Here is a 17756-nt window from a genome sequence, read left to right on the forward strand (position 1 = left end):
TATCAGAGGTTTGAGAGAGGCCAGTTCTGCCCATGGTCATGCCAAGGGGCCTTCAGCAGCTGTTCTGGTTTGAAATTACAGTCTCTGAAACTGTCCTCACAGTGGGGCTGCGATTAGTGTTGGTTTGTTTAATTCAATGCCGTCTTCGACTCGCAAACGCTGGGATGAAGCCAGCGCAAAATAACCGCGGGAGGCTGGCAGCTGGCACGGGGCCGAGCCGGGGCACGGGGCCGAGCCGAGCCGAGCCGGGCCGAGGCACGGGGGCCGAGCCGAGCCGGGGCACGGGGGCCAAGCCGAGCCGAGCCGGGGCACGGGGGCCGAGCCGAGCCGGGCAGGACGGAGCGATGGCAGCTCCGCCGCACGATGGCAGCTTCGCCCAAGGAACGAGGATAAACCCGCCCTGCTGCGGCCAAGGAACCGCGCCTCAGCCCGCGGGGAAACGTCTCCATAAAGGCTGGAGGGAAAACATCAGGGAAGGGCTGGTTCCTTTTCGGCCACGACGAAGTGAGGAGGATCACAGGGCTGCGTTCAGCTTGGAGTCCGTAAATCAGCCCCTCCCTGCAGCTGTGGGTGCTCCGGTGCTAGCAGCCCGGATCCCCCGGGACCCTCAGGCGGTGCCGGTCCCTCGGGGTCCCCCCGGATCCCCCGGGACCCTCGGGGTCCCCCCGGGTCCCCCGCTCCCCTCAGGGTCCCCCGGGTCCCTCAGGGCCGTTGGCGGCAGCGCCTCCCGCCCCAGCCACGTCTCGCGCCCGGCTCCCGCTAGCGCGCACGCGCAGGGGGCGGAGCGGCCGAGCGGGGTCACGGGACGCGACGCGATTGGTCCGCGGCCGTGACGTACGCGGCGAGGCGGAAGTGGCGGCTCCGACCATGGTACGGGACCGGGACCGGGACCTGGGACATAGGACCGGGGTCTGACTTCGGACTGGGACCAGGGGCTTGGGCACGGATCACAGGACCGGGATCTCGGGGCCGGAGCAGGGGCTTGGGCACGGCTGATAGGATCGGGGCCGGGAGCGGAGCGGGACCCGCTTCCCGCAGGCCCCGGGCGGGCTGCGGGCCCGGAGGCGCTCTGTGCCGGGACAGGCCCTGCACAGCCGCGCCCGCGGTGCGTGACACGGACGGAGCTGCTGGCACCCGAGCTCGGGGTCACTTCGCACCGCTGCTTCCAGAGCGGCTCCCAGCAGAGCTTCTCTCCCGGCAGTTCTCCCTCGTGGCCGCGGTGCCGGGCACTGACTGTCCTGCAAGGCTCAGGAACAAAAGCTGTGCCCCAGCTGGAGTTAGCGGGCAGGGAGAACACGGGTGGCAGGCTCTCCTTGCACCCCAGGGAGCAGCGGGTTCGTGATCAGCGGGGGGCTCAGCTGCAGCTCACCAATCCGAGCCTGATGAACATCTCTGAGATCACACTGTAGGCTTGTGTGTGGTTAAATCTTCCCAAATGCATTCTGATCCTGAGGTGCCTCTGTGGTTTTCTGGGTGATGAGCACTGTCCCCGGCTGATGCTGACAGGGGTTTTATTTTTCTCCTGTAACCCTTTGCCTCTGCTCCACCGCAGGACAGCAGTGATGACATTGAAGATGTGTCTCTCTTTGATGCAGATGATGATGTATCCAGGAGATCCAAAAAGTCAAAAATAAGGTTGGTGGTGACAGAGGGAGTTTCTGGAATGTCTCCTCCTTGTGTCAGCTCCCAGGCAGTTATTTCCCACATTTCCAGGACTTTGGATTCATGTTACGATGCTGACCCTTACCCTTGGCAGTGTCACTTGTCTGCAGGAGCTGTGACTGTCCTGTGCTTCATTCCAGGCACCCAGTGGCATCATTTTTCCACTTATTCTTCCGAGTCAGTGCCATTGTTGTTTACCTGCTCTGTGAGCTCTTAACCAGCAGCTTCATTGCCTGCATGGTGACCATCATCCTCCTCCTGTCCTGTGACTTCTGGGCTGTAAAGGTGAGTTCCCCTTGTGCCTTTTGTCGTCTTTGCCTTGCTTGTAAAAATAACTGACAGTGATGCTCATGTCTCAGAAAAGTCATTTATTTGTGCCTCTCCCACAAAATGATGCCCCAAAAGCACCCTCAGTACTGGGGTGGATTGCAGGGAGTTGTGAAATAAACTCTGACACCTCTGTGCACTTGGCTCCTTTTGAAAGTCCAGTGCAGAGCGTTGATTAGACTCCCTTGTGAGGCAGCACAGGCTTTGTCAGCAGCTCAGAAGCACCACAAACCTGCCCCTTGTGCTGGCTCTCTGTGCCTTGCTGTGGCTCTCGTTCTCCCAGGTGTGAGGCAGATGGGCACCCTGGAAAGCAGCAGCCCGGGCCCTGAGCTGTGGCAGGAGGTTTCTTTGGCAGAAGAGCAGAGCTCAGGGGTTCTCCTCTCTTTCAGAACGTCACAGGGCGGCTCATGGTTGGCCTTCGCTGGTGGAACCAGGTGGATGATGATGGCAGGAGTCACTGGGTGTTTGAGGCCAGGAAGGTGATGTTGTTCTAACCTTGTCTGGTACTGGGAGCTGCTGCTGCTGAGGGGAGATTGCTGGCAGCCACAGATCTGGGACCTTGTTTTGTGCAGGCTGCTGGATGAGCTTTTTGGTTGTTGAGTTATTAAAAAGTTCTCATGATGTATTGATCTGGCTTAATGTAGGTAATGCAAGTCTGTGGTTTTTGGAGGGAGGAAATGACTCCTTTGGCTGTTTATAAGCTTTGTAACTGAACCGTGCAGGAAATGTCATTTTTCCCAAATTACCCTTCTAGCCCCAAGCATTCCAAGAGGTTTTGATGCTGGTGTCTCCAGAGATTCTGAGAGAAAACTGAGAAGATTCCCTTAAGTGGAAACACTTCCTGTTGCAGAGATGTCTTGTGTGATGCAGAAATTAGTCTTGGAAGCACCCAGTGCTGTTGTGTGGAGGGAAATCCCAGGGAGTGTGGGGATTCTGCCCTGGTTTTCAGGACATGGGATCTGTAGGATGGAGCAGCCTGCTCACTGCCATTTCCTTTCTGTTTCAGGTGTCAGCACAAGGGGGTAAAACCTCATCTGAAGCAGAGTCCCGAATTTTCTGGCTGGGCCTGATCACCTGCCCTATGATCTGGGTGATCTTTGCCTTCAGTGCTCTCTTCTCTTTCAAAGTGAAGTGGTTGGTGAGTGCCCCCTGAGCCCCACTGGCCTGGCCCTGTGGGAGCCAGGAGCTGCCAGCTGCTGATGCCTTTTCCCTGTCACAGGCCGTGGTGGTGATGGGGGTGGTGCTGCAGGGAGCCAACCTCTATGGCTACGTCAGGTGTAAAGTTGGCAGCAGGAAGAACCTGACCAGCATGGCAACCAGCTACCTGGGGAAGCAGTTCCTGCGGCAGGTGAGGCCTGCAGGCTCTGGGATCCCTGGGGAAAACAGGAGGGGCTGGTTGGTGTTCTGAGCTGTGCAGTGGGACCCTTCCCTCGCTGCTGCTTGGGAGCCTGAGCCCCGTTAATTAAGGCTCCGAGCACTGCTAATTGCAGCTGCCCAGCCCCACGAGCAGTGCTGTGGTATTGGCTGTGCCGTGGGTAAATGCCATGGGAATTTCTGGAATATGGCTGGTGTGCTGGGAGTCACAGCTGGCTGAAAGGGCTGCCACTGCCCTTTGTGTTCTCACCCACCTCCACCCAGCTCTCCCAGCAGCTCCTGTTCTCCCCCAGCTCTGGGTTTCCCCCTTCCAGGAAAGGGAACAAGTGTTCCAGCAGGAACAACCATCCCATTCCACCCCAGTGCTGCTGGACTGCCTTCTCTGGCCACACTGGTGACTCTGGCAGAGGTGTTCTGGCTGCCACAGGTTCACAGATATTTGCTGTAATTACTGCCACGAGTGTGATCAGAAGCTCAAACACTGATGACCTTTCTTGGCACTCTGTGCTGGGCCCATCCTGTTCTTGGTGTGCTCCCGAATTCTTGTACCCTGGCAGGGGTTACCCAGATGCCCAGGCCAGTCTCAGGCTCTGGCAGAAATGAATGTTGTGCCCCCAAATCCCAGCAGTGGCTCACAGAGTTCTCCTGGCCTCTTTGATCTTGCCTCCTGCAGACCGTGGCTACAGAGGACCAAGCAGCATCCTGAGTGTGGTGGGAGCCTCCAGCCAGGCTGCATTCCCAGCAGTGACCACAGAGGAGTTGCTCTGAGCAATTTGGGAGCTGCACACGAGGTGTGAATCAAAAGAAGTAAATAAATTGTGCAAGACTTGAGGTTTACACTCCTGGCAACTTATATTCCATTTTCCACTAGCAGTTTGTGTTTAAGTCTTCTCTTTAGTTTGATTAACAATAATTAATTTGCTTAAACTTTAAATTAAAAGATTACCTGAGTGGGTTTCATAGAGGTTTAGAACTACTGGATGAGTTAAAAAAATAATTGCTGGAGTTTCTTCAGAAAAGCCATGTACAAGCTGAGCCTTGGGAACTCTCCTGCTCCTTCAGCACTTGGTGCCTGGGTGTTTTCAGTTTGGGCAGGTTTGGCTCTTGGAGGTTGTTGCTGCTCCTGCTACAGTTTAAGGAGTGAATTTTTGGCCCTGCATCCCTCACTGTGATTGGAATGGCTCTGAGTGGCTGCAGTGAGGGGCATCTGAAGGAAGTGGAGCTGCTGGGAAGACCCCTGAAGGCCCAAGGCAGCTGCAGAAGGGGACCTGTGAGCAGCCCTGGTTTCTGAAGCACTCACAGACCTGGAGAACATCCTAAAGCCCTGGATCTCTGGGAATCCCTGCAGGCCTGGGCCTGTCTGGAGAGAGTGGAAGAGCAGAAGCAGTTTCCAAGGAAGGCTGCACCCCGTTCCAGGCAGGGGCTGAGAGCAGCCCTTGTCTGCCTGGCCTGTCACACTGAGGTGACAGGGGGCCAGGGGATGTCCTGGAGGGGACAGCAGGCGATAGGGATGTGAGTTCCCTGGCACAGGGCTGGCACTGGCAGGGTGTCACCCTCCTGCAGACCAGCTCTGTGCTGTCCCTGAGCTCCCCAAGGAGTCTGAGCTGGGGACAGCCCTGTGTGGGGTGGCAGTGGTGTGCTCTGAGCTCATCCCTGCAGTGGGGCCAGCTCCTCTCTGGGGCTGTGTCCCTGGAGCTTGTGCTTCCACAGCAGCAGCTGAACGTTCTGGGTCAGGAATTGTGAGTGAAGAGTTCACATGGTGGTTTCTTTTTGACTGCTGGGTGCTGTGAATTGTGGGGTTGCATTACCCTGGTTCCTGTCCCTGTGCTCTGCAGTGCTGGCAGCTGTACATTTGTTTAACTCTGGATTGATACCTTCCTTTTGTAAATACGTATTTATAAAATCTTGAAATTAAAATGCTCCTTTGTTTAACCAGCCCAGACATCCCTTCTGTGGTTCACGGCTCAGCTTCATTTCTGCCCCGTGTCCTTGTCAGGCACCTTTAGCAGGAGTTTGTTGTCCATTTAAACTGTTCTGTCAGCCAGGGCTCTGCAGCTTTCCCTGGGCAAACTCAGCCCCAGCTGCTGGAGCTGTCACCACACAGAGCTGAAGCTGTTGTCTCCCCAAGGCTCATCTCCTTTGGAGGGCACTCAGAGGTGCCCCTTGCTCAGTCCCATGCCAGAGGAACTTCAGTCCCCATTTACATCCCAGGGAACAGTCGTTTCTAGGGAATCAGTGTGAAGAGGCCAAATTCAGTCAAACCCCCAACTAAAGACCCTTCAGCAGCCAATGGGATGTGCAGGTCCTGCAGGGAGGAGTGGGAATCCCTCCTGCTCCAGCCCAGCCAGCCCCTGTTCGCTGCTGGCCGAGGGGCTGGCACAGCTCCAGCCACGAGCTGCTGCTCTAAAATGTGTTAAAAGGTTTGGACTCAATGTTTATTCACCTGCTGCCAAAGCTCCCCCCAGACTCCTGGAAAACGGGGCTTTTCTGGAAGTTCAGTTTATTTAACCAAGGACAGAGGCATTTCTTAGTAGATCCTTTAAATAGAGCCTTCTTTGGGTTATTTTTAGCTCTTGGCAAACATTCAGGCTTTTGGCTTCTGAGAAACTGGCAGTTTATTGCATTCCTGTCGTGGATCAGAACCAAATTTCTTATCTGTGCTGCAGTTGGGTGTGAGGCTGGTTTGATTCTCACTCGCTGTGTGCTGGGGTTTCCTGGGGAGCAGGAAGTGGGAGGTGCCTCGGAGCAGAGAAATTCTCTGAATGTGCTTTTTTCCACAAGCCCCGGGACTCCGCACGGAGCCAGCTTCCTGAGCATCACTGGGTCATGCTGGCCCCACCCCAGAGCTGGGTGGGGCTGAGCTTGGAGGTTTAGAGAGCAGAAACACTCCAGGAGCAATAATAATAATAAAAAAAATTTTTAAAAATCAGTAATAGTACTTTTTGCTCTGAAATAGTGAGATCTGTCTGGGATGGTGCGAGCACAGCTGGGAGTTTGGCTTGGGATTATTCTCATCTCACAGGCACAGCCCTGCTTGGGGTCCTGGTTGGGCCAGGAAGGGAGCAGCTGGGCTAGCACAGGCCCTGGGGCACTCTGGCTGTCTGGGGAGCTCACACCGAGCATGACAGTAGGTGTCACCGGGTGAAAAGTGGAATTTTGGAGATTTTTACCACAGGGGTCTAGAAGGCAAGATGGAGGGATGCACGGAGCCAGCTTCCTGAGCATCACTGGGTCATGCTGGCCCCACCCCAGAGCTGGGTGGGGCTGAGCTTGGAGGTTTAGAGAGCAGAAACACTCCAGGAGCAATAATAATAATAAAAAAAATTTTTAAAAATCAGTAATAGTACTTTTTGCTCTGAAATAGCACAGCTGGGAGTTTGGCTTGGGATTATTCTCATCTCACAGGCACAGCCCTGCTTGGGGTCCTGGTTGGGCCAGGAAGGGAGCAGCTGGGCTAGCACAGGCCCTGGGGCACTCTGGCTGTCTGGGGAGCCCACACTGAGCATGACAGTAGTTGTCACTGGGTGAAAAGTGGAATTTTGGAGATTTTTACCACAGGGGTCTAGAAGGCAAGATGGAGGGATGTGGGCATTGTCCCATGCTTCTTCCTTCTTCCTCATAGCCTCCATCTTCTTGGTGATGGTGGCACATTTAGATTGGCCTAAAGTAGAAGTAGACAGTGTAACAAACATAGATGATTGGTATTGGAAAATAACTGTAAATAAAGTACACGTCGTTTTTAGTATAAAGAGATAGCACTGCCTCAAGTGTGCCCTTGACAGACCTGCAGATCAGACCTCTGCGGCTCGGGGAGAAAATATTTTGGGTACTAGATAATAAACAACCTTGTGAACACGAGCCGAAGAATCCCGACTCTTTCTTCGACCACCGGGCTGGGAGAAAAGGACTCTCGGGTCATCCCGAAAGCAGGAAACCCGAGACAGCAGCAGCAGCAAACATCTGGAGCCGCACAGCTGGGCTGCCCGTCCCGGGCTCGCCCCGCGCTCGGCCCCCAGCCCTCTCCTCCCCAGGCCCGCACGGCAGCAGAGGGAGCCCTCACGCTGTTCTTCACAGAACAATTAAATAAATAATCATTTCAAAACCGCGCGGAGAACGTGCCCAGGTCGGGCTGGTTGGAAGCGAGTCCCGGGATCGCTTCCTGCGGGCGGGCACTGCCGTGGGCACGGTGCCAGCCCCGCTGCCACCCGGCCTCGCAGAGAGAGGGGTGACACACAGGGACACGGCCAGCAGCGCTGGGGCCGGGCAGGGCCACAGCGGGATGTGAGGGATATAACGGGAACATGATTCACCGCTCGGCTTACAGGGGTGGGAGCAGCCCTGCAGCTGGAAAAAGGCAGCAAAAAGTGAATTTGCTGCCAGCTCTGTGTGTGTGGGACCGGCTGCCTGGGCTGGCTGCTCAAACAGCCCTCGGGCCCGCCCCGATTTGGGGGAACAAGCTGTGATTTAATAAATGCTCCCTAGGAAAGGATTCGGCCCAGGGCCTCAGGTGGAAAGGTCCATTAAAAATCAGTCCAAATGGCCAAAGGAGGATTTTCCATCTGCACCCAAGTCTGCAAGCAAATACAGGCATTTGTAGGAAGAGCTGTCATCCTGCAAGGATTTCTGAAAAAAAAGGAGAAAGTCCAGGCAGAGAATGACAAATGGGAGTGGGTCGGAATGGGCTGATCCATGGGCTGATCCATGGGCTGATCCATGGGCTGATTTGGGATGAATTACATGGATTTTTGACCTTCAGTGCCTGCTTAACTTAGTCTCAACACCGTCCAAGGTGTGGAAGCAGCGGGAGCCTTGCAATTCCCTCAGGAATAACTCCCATCTCTGCCCCCTGAGCATCCTCCTCTGGTGGAGCATCCACAGCCCCAGATGTGAACCCACAGCTCAGGTCTCTCCTTCTCTAAATATGTACCAGGAGGAAATTCCAGCCCTGGCCCCTCTTGGCAGAGCTCTCGGCTCTGCTCTCGTGGTTTGAGCCGCAGGACCTCTGACTTCCAGCTGCAAAAATCTTGTAGTTACACAAGAGGAAGCAGCCCAGCTCATGTGCACGGGAATTATCCCGTGTCCTGAAGCTCTGCCGGGCCTGGAAGCCATCTGTGTGACCCTTCCCGGGGTCGGGGGGGAGACATTCCGTCTTTCCTGTGTCATTCCGAATAAAAAGCCAAAATCTGGCTGCTGCTCGCAGCCCTGGCAGGCGCTGGGCCCGTGTGTGGGACACTCTGAGCTGTTTTCCTTAAATGTGATTTAGCAACGCCCAAGCGCGTCCAGCCGGGAGCCGCCGGATCCCGGGGATGTGTCGGGGCCTTCAAGGAAAGGGAAGAAAAAATGAGCGCGGCTCAAGGGCTGGAACCTTGGAGGTCTGCAGGACACAGCAGCTGCGAGGGGAATGGTGACAATCTCGCTGTCTGGAGGGAATTGGAAGCGTGGACGTGGATCTGAGCTGTGGGAGCATTGCCTGGACACTGAGAGATGTGGAATTTATTGCAATTTATTGCCATTCCTGACCTGTATTTGCTGGTAGCTGAACAGTGTCACTCACCCACAACCAGAGAAGGTTCCAGTTAACTGATTTCACTTTTAGTAGTTTGTTCAAACCATCCCCATACAGGTGAAATCCAATCCACCCCATTTTAAGTCCGTGGAGCAGCCCTCAGCACAACCCCACATCCAAGGAATCAGTGTCCCAGTAGCTCTCAGCAGGTGGATTCGGTGTGTCCAGCTCCAGGTGTGACAAACCACCCCCAAAGAGTCTGTTTCTGTCAGAACAGAATAGAAATTACTTTTCATATTTCATTACTGGAGTTGGAGCTCAGTGTCTCCTCACTGCCCCTCTCCTTCCCACCAACACAAACATGTGCCAGGGCTGTGCAGATAAACCACAAATAAACTGATCCCAGAAGAGTCTCTGCCCCTGTCCTGGGGTGGGATCTCTGGGGGAATGCCTGGCAGGCTGTACAGATAAACCACAAATAAACTGATCCCAGAAGAGTCTCTGCCCCTGTCCTGGGGTGGGATCTCTGGGGGAATGCCTGGCAGGCTGTGCAGCTCCACCACAGGGAGGGTCACTGTGGGTTCTCTGTGTGGGACCAAGGCCCAAGACATGGAGCAGGAGCTTTTCATGCTGATACTGCCCAGGAGTGGGGTGGAAGGCCAGGCTCTGTCCTCAGGCAGGGTGGGACACGAGGCCAATGTGACCATGGGTGACAAAGCTCCCTGCCCCTGCCAGAGGGTGCCAGGGCCTTGTCTGAGCCTCCCAAACCTTCTCCCAACCCTTCCTTTAGAGCTGGCCCTGCTGCGATGGGCTGGGGAGAGCCAAACTGTGCTTGGCTCCCCCAGAACAGGTCCAAGCTGTGAACGGGGCCAGGGGCTGGCACAGGAATGCAGGGATGAATTCCTGCAGGGAATGCAGGAGGGACAGCAGCCTGAGGAGGAGGGGAGACAGTGGCCCTGGCTGGTTCCTGAGCTCCGTGCTCAGTGCCTGCCTTGCCTGTGTTTTGCTGTGCCAGGAGAGGCTGGAGCTGTCCGAGCCCTCGCTGGGACAGCTCCCACCGCTCCCTCCCACCATGCAGAACGCCAGGGTGACTCAGATTTCCCGGAGATGCTCTTATCTCCTCCTGCCCTCTGCCTGTCCCCAGTGTGTTGGGCTTTCCTGTGCATCCCACAGGCTCCGGGAGCCGGGACAGCCCAGGGAGGGCTGGGGTCGGGGCAGGTCTGTGCCCCCAGCTCAGTTCTCCTGCAGGGAAAGACCAGGTGGAGCTGGGCATGGCTGAGCAATCCCACCCTGGGAACCCCCCCCAAAGCTCAGCCCAGAGCTGAGGGTCTCTTAACCACGCAGAGGAGAAGGAATGTGTGTCATGCTGGACGGAAAGGGATTTTTTGGGACTCTGGTGAGACCTCTTGGATGTGATCCCGGGGAAGGAATGACTCGGAGGTGGCTCCTCAGGCATTTCCCTGTGTATCCCTCACAGAACGAGCACCTCTGGCTGTAAACAATAAATCCTGGAAATTGTTCCACTCTCCCTGCACATCCCAAAGGCATCTGGAAAGGAGCCCAGCCCTGGGGAGGAGGATGGGCAGGCCATGCTGAGTGTCCCGCTCTGCAGGGACAGGGGTTTGGTGGAAGTGACACAAAGTTTGGCCCAGCCCAGCCGGATTCGTGTCACATCAGGAGTGGCCTTGACTCCCTGTCCTGCCAGAGCCCAGCCTGGAGCTGGGCTGCCTTAGGTTGTCCTCATGCTGCTTTTTCCAGAGCAGGGCTCTTCCCAGGGCAGGGGGCTCCCAGAGGAAGGAATTATTCATTTCCAGGAATGTTTGAACCAGTGGGAGCTCCTGGAATCCTCCTCAGTGCTGGATGTGTTTCCATTGGGGCTGGGGAGCCGTTGGAGCCAGGGCTGTTTCCATGAGTGCAGGGCATTCATCCCCTGGGAAGCCTCTTCCCCGAGTTCCCTTACAGCAGGACAAGCACAGGACCTGTGCGCCAGCCTGTCACAGAGTAACCACAAACCAAAAACCCTTCTTTTGCTCGTTCTGAACCTGCATCCCCTGCTCTCCTTAGCACTTGGGGGGCTCTTTGGGACTTCGGGAGCTGCTCCCTTCAGCCCCTGCTGCTCTCATCCCTCTGGGACGGGCCAGCAGCATCCCGAGCAGGAACCCTGCAGTTTTCCAGGGGGAATAGCCTCATGCTCAGCTCTGATCCCTTCTCCTGCCCTCTGGCCTTGTCCCTGAGCTGGGGGAGCTGGGTGCCCCCTGCAGCTCCAGCACAGGGCCGGGACACGCTGGGGCCGGGACAGGAGCGAGCTCAGATGGAGCTGCTGGCCCGGCAGGATCCCTGGGAGTGGCCAAAGCTGCTTTAGTGACGGTGCTCTGTGCAGACTGTCACCGCGCAGGGGCTCAGCTGCCTCAGCCCCCCGGAAAGAGGGACGGAGGTGCCAGTCCATGCCAGGAGCTGCCAGGGATGGGGATGGAGATGGTGACAGCTCGTGTGACCCCCAGCTCTGCCCACCCGTGCGAGGGCTGCCCTGCGCGCAGATCAGCCCCACTCCCGGGGTGGTTTGGGTGGAGTTCCTCGGCTCGCTTGCATGTGTTGGTTTCTCCTGCTGCCTTTTTGGGAGCATCCTCCCTTGTTGTCCCATCTCGGCCCATTCCAGCTCCCGCCCTCTGCCCCTCCTGCTCTCTGACTGCACCGCTCAGGATTGCGATGATGAAAATCCGCCCCTAAATACGATAAAGATGTGCTGTGCCTCCTCCGTGTGCGGCTCCGCCTGCCCTCCTCTGGGGACACGGCGGGGTCACAGGCTGTCCCCGCCGGGTGAGCCCTTTGGGCACTGCCCGCTTTGGGCACTGCCAGCGCTGGCCCCGGGCTCGGAGCGGCGCGGGCAGTGCCTGGGTGGTCCAGCTGTCCCTCCCTGCCCCAGGCATCCCCCGAGGCTCTCGTGGCACAGAGGCTCCATTACACACTTCCCAAGCTCGCTGTTCGCTGCCAGAGACGTTACTCAATGCAGACACCGCCAGCGGCCAAATCCCGTCCGAGCGCAGCCGGGCAGGAATTACACCCGGGGCCCGCGGGGAGCCCTCGCCACCTGCTGCAGGTGAAATTCAGCTCCTGCCACGAGGGCTCCGTGTTTCAGTGGGAAAACCTCTGCCCTGTGCTTGCAGGGGACGGCACAGACGGGGGCTGCAGGGAGAGCTGCTCCCCTCCTGTCCCCTCGTGTGCCCCACACGGGCACCGGGAGGGCACGGACGGGACCCCGGGCAGAGCACCCTGAGCCCTGCACTGCAGCGCGGCAGAGGATCAGGCACAGGATGAAATCCCCGGAATCCCCTGCTGACCGGGCTCCTCCTGCCGTTTGTCCTAAGGAGCAAACTGGAAGCTCTGCGAGGGATCACAAGTTCCTTCCATGAGGTCACCCCCTTCCTGCTCTTGCAAAACCCTTTCCCCTGTGAATCTTCTGTGCAGGGCAGAATCTACCCTGAATCCAGCTCTGGCTCCAGCAGGTCCTGGGGCTGGGCTGGAGGATTTTAAAATACGTGGAGATGAAAGCAGAATCTTCAGAAGGGTCTGTGAGGTGACGCACAAGCAGCACTGACCCAGGGCAGTGCCCCGTGGCTGTGCCAGTGCTGCTCTGCTCCCTCTGCAGGGACACCACGCCTGCCCCAGGTACGGGCTCAGAGCCAGGCTAACAGCAGCACCTGAGCTCTCATGGCTAAGAAGAGTTTTTGTAGGAGCCAGGACACAGTACCCGCACTGCCGCCCTGGGGATTCCTCCAGGATTTGTGCCAGCTGCCCAGGAAATGGCACATCCTGGTGGAGAGGTAACCAGGGGACAGAGACACTTGGATGAGGCTGGACAAGGGCTGTGCACAGGACAGCAGGAACAGCAGGAGACAGCCAGGCTGATTTTATGCTGGTTTCCTAAGGAAACGAACCTGGGAGCACCGAGTGCCCTGGGAGCCCCCAAAGCACCGGGCTGACCCAGCTGGAACCCAGCAGAGGAGACCAAAACCTTAAAACCCCTTTTAGGGTGTGCGGGGGTGGCTGGGTCGGGCCCAGCTGGTGGCACTGATTGAGGGGGTGGCTCTGGGGGATAAAAGCAGCTGGGCTGGCTGTCCCCTCCCCCTTGAGCGGGGCTGGGGGGGCTTTGTGCTGTCACGGGCACCTGGCAGTGGCTGCGTTCCTAGGCGTCTCCCGGGCCCTTGGTTCCAGCAGCCCTGCCCCGTGCTCGGCTGCGGATCCAGGTACCGCGGGGGCAGCGGGTTTGGGGAGGCTGGCACCCGGAGAGGGGAGCGGGAGCCGAGCCCGGGCAGCAGCAGCGACAGAGGGTGAGGGAAGGGAGCCCAGGGAGGGTCTGCACCCCGGCCTGTGGCCTCTGCCCAGCTCCCAGCTGTCCCCGTGTCTCGTTTTGTGCCCCACTGTAGATTCGGTGAGACACATGGCGAGTTTTTTAAAGACGATCCTGGAGCCATCCGAGGAGGATGCGTTTGACCACCTGACGTGGATGGAAAAGCCTTCTGTCATCAGCATCTCCGGGGGCCTGAGCTCAGGTGAGGGCGGCGATGGGCACGGGAGATGGGCAGGGTTACAGCAAAGCATCCCCCAGCCTGGGCATTTCCCTCTCGCTGCTTTCTGCTAAACTTTGGGACGTTTTTACTGACAATGCTAAATCTCCCCCGGGCTGAAACTCAGCTCCTGGCTGCAGGTGGAGATGCTTTGTGGCGTGCCAGGGTGAAGGGCCAGTTTTTCTCCTTGGTTCTGCTGCCCTGCGTGTCTCCAGCACCGCGGGAAGCTCTCGGGCCCTCGGGATTTCCGCAGCCCCCAGGGGAGTCAGGATTTACTCTTCAGTGAATGTGGGACGCACTCCCCGAAATATCGGGAGACACTCGATTTTGTTTCAGGCAGCGCACCACAAAAGTATTCCTCACTTTTTAAGTTCCCGTGGCAGTTCGCTGCCCCAGGTATAACTTTCCCCTCCCTGACTGCCGTTAATTGTATTTAATTAGTGGCTAATTGCAGCCATTAGCGCCTCGTTTGTCTCGGCTGCTCGGGCAGGGACTTTGTGTTCGCACCAGCTGACACCGAGATGGTTTCCTGGGTATTTGCGCGTGGCTCGCAGAGCGAACATTGAATTTTGCGTGTGGAAATTCCTCTGCAGAGGCATCGGAGCCGGACTGCGGGTGTGCGATCCTTCGCTCCTGTGGGAAGCGAGTCTGCGGCACAGTGAAGTGATTACGGAGTCTGTCATTTAATTCTGGGTAGTTTGAATTCCCCTGCACGTGGGTGTGCCTTGGCGTGGCTCTGGCCACCCAGGGCCAGGTGGAGGAGCCCTTCCACCAAGCTGCGGGGTGCAGCCCTGCCCCAGGCACCCCAAAGGGTGCCACTGGCTCCCCGTGGAGCCCCCAGCCCATCCATGCCCGGTGGAGGGTCGTGTCCCCTGCGTGCTCAGAGGGCTCTGGGTGCCCCTGCCGGGCTGTACCTGTGGGGGCTGAGCTGTTTCCAGCCCTGTCTCATGGCCGGGATCCCTCCTGCTCTTCTGTCACCTCAGGTGTCCCAGGGGACAAGAGGTGTGTGTTCCTCAGGGAGCTGCTCTGTGCCCCCTCCCAGGTTTGCCTTGGGCAGCAGTGCTGGAGAGACAGAGGGCCCTGCTGTGTGCAGACAGACAGACACCAGCGTGCTGTGCGCACCTGGAGCCCTGCCAGGGGAACATGGAAAGCAGATGTTGGACTGGGACCTGCTGGAGAGGCCGCGGGCCCTCGCTTCCTCCCGTGCCTCCGTGTCAGGCCTGGAGCCGGGAGCTCTGCGGGGCTCAGTGCAGCCCTGAGGGGAACGGGAATGTCTGCTCTGCTGGGCTTGGTGCAGGCCCGAGGGGAATGGCAATGTCTACTGTGCTGGGCTCGGTGCAGCCCCGAGGGGAATGGCAATGTCTGCTCTGGTGGGCTCGGTACAGCTCCAAGGGGAATGGCAATGTCTGCTCTGCTGGGCTCGGTGCAGCCCTGAGGGGAATGGCAATGTCTGCTGTGGTGGGCTCGGTGCAGCCCTGAGGGGAATGGCAATGTCTGCTCTGGTGGGCTCGGTGCAGCCCTGAGGGGAATGGCAATGTCTGCTCTGGTGGGCTCAGTGCAGCCCTGGCCGAGGGCAATGTCTGCTCCATGCTCTCGTGGTGTCCACAGCGTGCAGGAACAGCCAGGATCCCCGTCACACGAGGGCTGAGGCACCATCAGGAGTTGAGGTGCTCCCACTGCTGTTCCGTGTTCCTGGAGCTGCTCTGGGTTCCCCCGGGTGGCCACTGCAGGCAGCTGGGTGTGGGTCCTCCCCAGACCAGCCCTGCTCCTCCTTTGGGGGCAGCACTGGGGATCTGAGCCCTTCCCCACGGGCTTGGGCCAGAGCCTCACATCCCTTTGAACTTCCCAAAGAAATATCCCAATGGGTGATGGGTGAGATCCCAGCTGGACTCCATGAACCTCCCTGACTCCCACAGCCAAGGAATGGAAATTCTCTCCCTTCTCCTTTGTCCTTTGCTGTGTCACCTTGTGCTTGCTCACCAGCTGTGGGGGCTGAGCAGCAGGGGATGTATCTGCACCATGGAAAAGGATCCTAATTCAAGGCTCTGCAGACATTCCCATTCCTGCCAGCCCTGGCTCCTGCAGTTTGGATGTGGCAAGGAGCAGTTCCTGCTGCACAGGAGGTGTCTGGGGGAGCTGGAAGTCTTTGCAGCTTGAGATTTCTCTGCTTTCAACAGCAAAAAAAAAAAAAAAAAAAAAGCAGGAATTTTATTCTGTCTCGCCCACAGGCTCTGCTTGCGAATTTCCAAGGGAGTTTGATGGTTCAGGGCTGGAGAGAGCAGACAAAGGTTGCTACAGGGAGGAGGGATCCATTTTGCTGAGCAGGAAAACTTCAGTGGAGTGATTTTGCTCTTGGAGTGAGGAGCAGCACTATTGGGAAATCCATGCTGGAGAGGATGTTCTGAGGGACTTGTGCCTTTCCTGCTCCAGGCCATGTGTGCAGCTGGAGCGGCCCCAGCCCTGGCTGACTTTCAGGGCAGATTAGGGAAACTAATTGGATCCAAATGCCCTGATGTGGCTCCTCTGGCTGTGGAGTATCTGAGACCCAAGGGGAGATTTGAGGTGTTAAATGGCTCTTGTGTGGGGCTGAGTCCCACAGGTGAGGGCCTGGATGTCCCTGATGGCTCGGGCAGGACTTTTCTGTGGAAAAGAAAACCAGCACTGGAGGGAATTAACCTTACGCTGAGGGAACTCTGGCCAAGGGCGTGTCACTGTTGGCAAGAAAAATCTCTGGATGCTCTTGGACATAGTGGTCTGTGCTTTCATTTGAGGGTGCCTCTGTTTTTGGGATTCAGGCACTTTATGGAGTGTTAATCCGAGACATCCCTTTCCAACAGCTCAGGGAAGGGGCAGGGTGGGGAGGGGGCTCGGTTTGACTGTTCTTGGCCTTTGCCTTCCTTGCCCCCTGGGAAGATCGTTCTGATTTCCACTTCCAAGTCCCATGCAATGGAGAGGAGAGCTGAGCTGAGCCGTTCTCCAGGCAGGGATTCCCTGTGAGGTTTCCTTGAGCACAGCCCAGGAAGGACAGTGCTGTGAGTGACTGTCCTGGGGAGGACACTCCTGTTTCTGGGACACCTGTGCTCCCCGTGCCCAGGCTCCTTTGGTGTCTCTGGGAAATCCCATCCAAAATTCCATGCAGGAATGTGTGAGGGATGCAGGAGAGAGTAAAAGCAAAGCTCTTGGGGACACTTGTAGAGAAGCACAGCGTGGGTGTCACTGTAGGTGGCTGATCTGAGGGTTTCCATGTGCCACCTGTGTCCTGCTGGCCCCTCTGTCCCCCAGCAGCTCCTGGTGGCCTGTGGTGTGTCCAGGGCTGAGCCCTGCTGCTGGAGCAGCCTGTGCACAGCGTCTCCTCTGGTCAGGAGGGTGAGCAGCTCCTCCAGAAATCACCACAAAGCTCCTCGGGTCGGTCTGGGTGTGCTGCAGGACCCTGGGAATGCTGCTTTCCCTTCTGGTGAGTTGTGGTGTGAAAATGGGGAGAGTTTCCTGTGCTGAGTGAGGCTGGGGGCTGACAGAGAGCTGCCGCTGATGGCAGATACAGAAAAGGTCACACGAGTGGTGACACAAGTGGTGACACAGGGCTCTGAGTGTTCCCTTGATGACAGAGCTGTTCACAGCTTCTGTTGGTTGTCAGAAGTGCCTTCCCAGCTCGGGATCCCGGGCGAGGCTGGGTCAGGGAGGGGCTGCTCAGCACAAAGCCCAGCTGCCTCGGGAGAGGGCTCCTGCTGGCTCTGGGACATTCCCCATGCAAGCCAGGGCTGTCCTCCCCTCTCCGAGATAAATGGGTCTGGGTCTGTGACACCCACCAGGGACAGGGAGTAGGAAAGTGATGTCACCCAGACCTCAAATCACTCAGGTCATTCAGGGAGGCTCCCAAAAACACACAGCCCCCACCAGAACTCGGCAACCACAACTCCTTGAGGGAATTTCTTCCCTGGATGTGTAAATTTTATTTTTATCCTCATGTGCAGCTGCTTTGGCAGAAGCTCTGGAGACCCCGGGGCTGGGAGGATCTGGGCAGGGGGAAAACACAACAGAAAGGAGGGACTGGTGCAGCTGAAGCACTCCAGAAGGTCATTTAATGAAACAATAAATGTGACAGCCTCGGGGATAATCCATGTGCAGGCCAGGCTCGTGTGCTCCGGCCCTGCCTGGGTTATATTTGGTGGTGGGTCTGGGCAGGGTTTCCTTTCCTGCCCTCGTGTTTGCTGTGCAGGAATGAGGGACTGGAGAGCCCCTCCTGGCTTTCCTGGGGACGGGCAGGGGGAGGCTCCCTCGCCAAGGAAGGGGGATTGTGCAGAGATGGATCTGGTTGGACACTG

The 17756-nt window shown here is 57.5% G+C and overlaps 1 protein-coding gene across 4 annotated transcripts; it reads left to right on the forward strand.

Annotated features, from left to right (window-relative positions):
• Positions 1-585: 585 nt before the first annotated feature.
• LOC121338407 (Golgi apparatus membrane protein TVP23 homolog B-like) lies at positions 586-4194 on the forward strand. Of its 4 annotated transcripts, none has more exons than XM_041409340.1 (7): positions 586-870; positions 1553-1635; positions 1803-1947; positions 2379-2468; positions 2996-3127; positions 3209-3337; positions 4037-4194. In XM_041409340.1, exons 1-7 carry the CDS (start codon positions 868-870, stop codon positions 4067-4069), a joined length of 615 nt encoding a protein of 204 aa, XP_041265274.1. In that variant the 5' UTR covers positions 586-867; the 3' UTR covers positions 4070-4194. The 4 variants fall into 4 exon arrangements, with proteins under 4 accessions (XP_041265274.1, XP_041265271.1, XP_041265273.1 ...); XM_041409337.1 differs by lacking the exon at positions 586-870 and adding an exon at positions 963-1453; XM_041409339.1 differs by lacking the exon at positions 586-870 and adding an exon at positions 963-1405.
• Positions 4195-17756: the final 13562 nt, after the last annotated feature.

Source organism: Onychostruthus taczanowskii, unplaced genomic scaffold (assembly GCF_017590055.1).
Source record: "Onychostruthus taczanowskii isolate IOZ18803 unplaced genomic scaffold, ASM1759005v1 scaffold30, whole genome shotgun sequence".
NCBI classification, from domain to species: domain Eukaryota; kingdom Metazoa; phylum Chordata; class Aves; order Passeriformes; family Passeridae; genus Onychostruthus; species Onychostruthus taczanowskii.

What these genes read in the sequence shown, in the direction of transcription:
- LOC121338407 (XM_041409337.1), top strand. An exon ending in CTTTCAAAGTGAAGTGGTTG is followed by an intron (nt 3,128 to 3,208) that starts GTGAGTGCCCCC and finishes TCCCTGTCACAG; the next exon opens with GCCGTGGTGGTGATGGGGGT. An exon ending in GGAAGCAGTTCCTGCGGCAG is followed by an intron (nt 3,338 to 4,036) that starts GTGAGGCCTGCA and finishes TGCCTCCTGCAG; the next exon opens with ACCGTGGCTACAGAGGACCA.